The 4,423-nt window shown below is 40.2% G+C and overlaps 1 protein-coding gene across 1 annotated transcript in view; it reads right to left on the reverse strand.

Annotated features, from left to right (window-relative positions):
- Positions 1–700: 700 nt before the first annotated feature.
- PHPT1 (phosphohistidine phosphatase 1) overlaps positions 701–4,423 on the reverse strand; it is a 4,080-nt gene continuing 357 nt past the window's right edge. The window contains exons 2-4 of the mRNA XM_009320714.1: positions 4,310–4,417; positions 3,728–3,852; positions 701–1,049 (exon numbers count right to left, since the gene is read on the reverse strand). Of these exons, the coding sequence (XP_009318989.1) occupies positions 957–1,049; positions 3,728–3,852; positions 4,310–4,417 (326 nt within the window). The 3' untranslated portion in view covers positions 701–956. The remainder of the gene's footprint in view (positions 1,050–3,727; positions 3,853–4,309; positions 4,418–4,423) is intronic.

Here is a 4,423-nt window from a genome sequence, read left to right on the forward strand (position 1 = left end):
GGAAGACTGCCAGGAAACAAAAAAGTGAAAATTGTAGCAAGTAAGTTCACAACAAATGAAAGGCAACATCCTGCCGCAACGGGAAGAAGCAGGTGCTGTAAGTTAATTCAGACACAGCCTAGGTGTACCGGGTCTGGCTGGGAGGTAGTTAACTGTAAGATAATTATTGCTATAAAAAAAAGGAAAAAGCCTCATTATACTCATGGGGAATAAAAGTAGTATAGGGAAATCAGAATGAAACAAGTATTGTCAGAATTTGACATTGCCATCAGTCTACTATAGGGAAGGATCTTACAGGAACACAAAAGATCTTGATCATTGTGTGGAACAAATACTGAATTTTCAAAACCATGGAGTAAATTGAAGATTTAGATCATTGGTGAAGAACTGTAACAGTCAACCCAACCCTCCCCTCCCCCCCGATTTTTGTAAATGTGGATGAGAACGTTGGAACAGCCTAAAGAGCAACAGAAAATAAAGAAAAAGGCAGTCAACCCTACCCTCCCCCCCTTTTTTGTAAATGTGGATGAGAACGTTGAACAGCCTAAAGAGCAACAGAAAATAAAGAAAATGGAAAACACTGCGGTCAAAAGACCAGGGAACGGGTTTGGTCCTGTGGTGTTTAAGTTGATGGCAAAATCCTGATGTATCCTACAATATATCAGCAACACAGGATTGGATGAAAACAAACTGGAGGTAAGATGATGTGGCACTGTTTAATTAGATGGCATGGCAAAAGGAGAGGAAAAAGGCTTAGAACTGCCGATTCTGCACAAAGGAATGATCTGAAAAATAAGATATATCTGGGGATTACTAACCATATTATTAATTACAGCAGAGTCCGGTTACTCCAGATTTATGGTAAAATACATAGAAGACATTCAATTTTATTTATCAAAGTACAGCTCACAGCATTGCCAGTTTTGAACTGCTCGTTGTGTTCATAAGTAGCCGATTTATTTCTTGTCATCTGACCATGTAATTTCATAATCTGTATACACTTTTTTCAGTATCTCTACAGTCACCGAATGATCTGCTTTTCCATAGCCCTGCAAGAAAGAACAAATGCTTATTAGACACGTACAGAAAGTAAGTCCACAGAACCATTCAGTTCTTGTCGACACAAATTACCCAGTTATGATTTGATACTTCAAGTAGTTCACACACAAATCAAATACAGGTTCTAAAAGTTATTCTTGCAGTATCATGTTTTATTTTTCTGTTGTCCTCCCCAATTCCCCCCAACCCGAGTTGCAGAAAATAAATGAGCTGGGGTCAAGCAATCTCAAGTAATAGAGGATGCATTTTTCATATCATGATTTCTCCAGCAGAAAGCTTGTTTTAAAATGTTCCCAACACCTCAGCCACCATATTTATTGAATGTTCTTTTCAACCACAGAGATTGCATTGACCCACTTTAATGTATGAGCATACAAACATCTGATTTGGCTCAGCTGAAGGAAAAGGGAATAAGCCACCACATGCGTGAACATTTGAGTACTATTCTAGCCACTAAAGAAATCAGTCTTCATGTTTTATTTATTTGCAATCTTTCCTTAGCTGCTAATGGTGTAATTTTAAATATCTGTGCTCTTCAGCCACTGCAACTCCAAACTAAGGCAAGGTCAGATGACCTGTGTGATTTTTAACCCTCATTTAAATCACTGATCAGTGTTACTCCTTCACTGAAATTCAAGAGAGTTGTGGTCGAAGGTGTCTTTCCATTATTGTCTTAAATGACGAGTTATCTTGATTTTGTTATTTCAGAACTACAAGTAAGTTTTTCCCTGTCAAAAAACCTTTACTGCACAACAGTGCAGCCTACTGATAAAAACCTGTGATTTCCAGGTTACTTTCTTTTTCTAGTAATATTTCATGTGAAACTTAACTTGGAAGACTGAAAAACGAGCTCAAGATTGCATTATCAAACAAAACATGTACTCTTACTCATCACTGACTCTGCCCCAAGAGGAACAGCTTAAGTAAACCAGCATTTAAACTGCACAGGTTAAAGTTATTTATGCATTATAAAATGTAAACTTTTCAAAAATACCAGATAATATAGTTATGTCAGAAATACTGTAGGTTTATACTGTCAGTTGTAAAGCAACAGACCTACAGATCACTCTTGCCTTGGTAATCACTCTGAAGATCTCATCCAGCTTTGCAAATAATAGCACAGCATCCACTTAAAAAGAAGTCAACGACTATTTCTCTGGTTTTCATAAAACACCAAGATAGTTCTGTTTTAGAGTCTGACAACGAATCTCCAAGTAAAGAGAAGCATTAAACCAATGTAATTAATACTAACTTCTGACCTGCTACTGAGGTCTTCTGAACCTCCAGGTCTCTGCCTGACAGAAGCCCTCATGGTAATAAAACTCTGCTTTTACGTGGTGCTCATCTGTAAGCATCAAGGTACCAAAAGCAGAGAAACAAGGTACTTTCCATAGACACTGCATTACAAGAGCAGGAGTTGACCACTGCCTCTAACACTAAATTGGCAGCTGAATTAATAATACAGGTGTCAAGTCTCATCTAAAAATGCAGTTATGATGAGGACCTACAATCACAAGAATGTAGTAGAACAAGCATTATACACTGCCTTCCCACCCCATACAAATCCTAAAGTTTTGTTTTTTTCCTTACGATTCCAGGTGGCAAGAGTCATCTTGGAACAAAAGCAGCACTAACATTTAAAAACACTTAATACATTCAAGGCCCAACCTTCACTGCTCATCTAAGGTAAGCAGACTTGAAGTAACCATCATTTTCTATAAAAAAATTACATTAACCTAATAGAACTATTTTCTTCTTGTCTACATTAGAAGCCTAGAATCTTTACTCATAGTATTACTACAGAAGCAGCTACGCTTCATCACAGAGCAACACCAGAAACACACTATAGTACGTTCCCTAAATTCAAGAAATCATTACCACTTACTAAGTCTTGCATAAAGAAACTGAACGTACACAGAACAGTAACAGGTAACAAAAATGCTCTAGTTTCTGTATTCTTGGAAGTTACTTTTATTCCTTACACTGAGGGTGGTGAAACACTGGCACAGGTTGCCCAGAGAGGTGGTGGATGCCCCATCCCTGGAAACATTCAAGGTCAGGTTGGAGAGGGCTCTGAGCAACCTGATCTAGTGGAATATGTCCCTGCTCACTGCAGGGGGGTTGGACTAGATGACCTTTGGAGGTCCCTTCCAACCCAAACCATTCTATGATTCCCACAAAATGCATTTATGTGAAACTACATCTTCACCTACTAAAAATTCACCACAACTCAACTGGGTCTACTCTTCTCACCCAAAACATACACAGAACAACATTCACAATTTAGCTGGTCACTATCAACCAACATTTTTATTGGCAAATAAGGTCACACAATAGCTGGATCAAGACCCTGTGGCTACAAATGGGCTATTCCTGCTCTAGCAGTAAGACTAAAAGATTCTGAATCAAGAGGTGCTAACTTCCATTTTTAGTCTTGATTATAACTTAATGTTGGTATTACTCAGCATTAAGTTATCTATTATTTTTGCTTTGGTCTCCTGCCCTTAAAACTGGTGTTTTTCTAATCTATTTCACAAGTAAGCCAGGCAAGTTTTCCAGTTAATGTTTACATTGTGATTCAAATTGCCAAAAGCCACCATACTATAAAACAAATATCCCAGAACATCAGAGATGAAAGGATTTGAAGGAATAGAAGAGATACACTTACTGTAGAGAGCCCAAATACCCTAATTTTCTTGTCTTTGCTATTATGATCAATTTTCCCTCCTCCAAGGCACTTGCACTCATATCCCAGCTTTTCCATTTCAGGGTTCACTTTTTCAAATATGTGATCTGCACAAGAAGAATGGTTAGAGCCATTAGAATACACACTAGGCATCAAACACTCTAGAAGTCTTAGGCTATTTTCCACTCATTTTTCTCCAGTTCCCTTCCTTCACCTGCAAGAGAGGGAGCTTTCTCTTGACACATAGAAAAGCTGCAGTTAAGGTTCTCTATTTCAGCTTTTTACTTAGTTAACACATCTCACTCTCCTAAGTGAGGTTTATCAGGTTTGGAAGTGACATCTGACAGAGATACTGACCCGCTTTTTATATTCACATGAGGCGCCTATAAAGTGGGGGGAAAAAAGGGGCTTCAGAGCTACGCCCGCTGACACCAGCCACGACAGGCCAGGAGCTCCGCCTCAGGTTCGCTTGGGAACCGGCGGCCCCGTCCCGCACCTGAAGGACGTTGCCGCGGGGCCCCGCGAACGGTCGCTTCCCCCGCCTCCCTGCGGCCCATCACCCACTGTGGAATTCGGCCGCCTTGGTGCCGCGGACGATGTCCCGCTGCTCCTCGCCGCCCGGGCGCTGCAGGCGCACCAGGATGTACTTGAACGTGCCGTCAGGGTCGATCTCTACGT

This window comes from Pygoscelis adeliae, unplaced genomic scaffold (assembly GCF_000699105.1).
Source record: "Pygoscelis adeliae isolate BGI_AS28 unplaced genomic scaffold, ASM69910v1 Scaffold402, whole genome shotgun sequence".
Lineage (NCBI taxonomy): Eukaryota > Metazoa > Chordata > Aves > Sphenisciformes > Spheniscidae > Pygoscelis > Pygoscelis adeliae.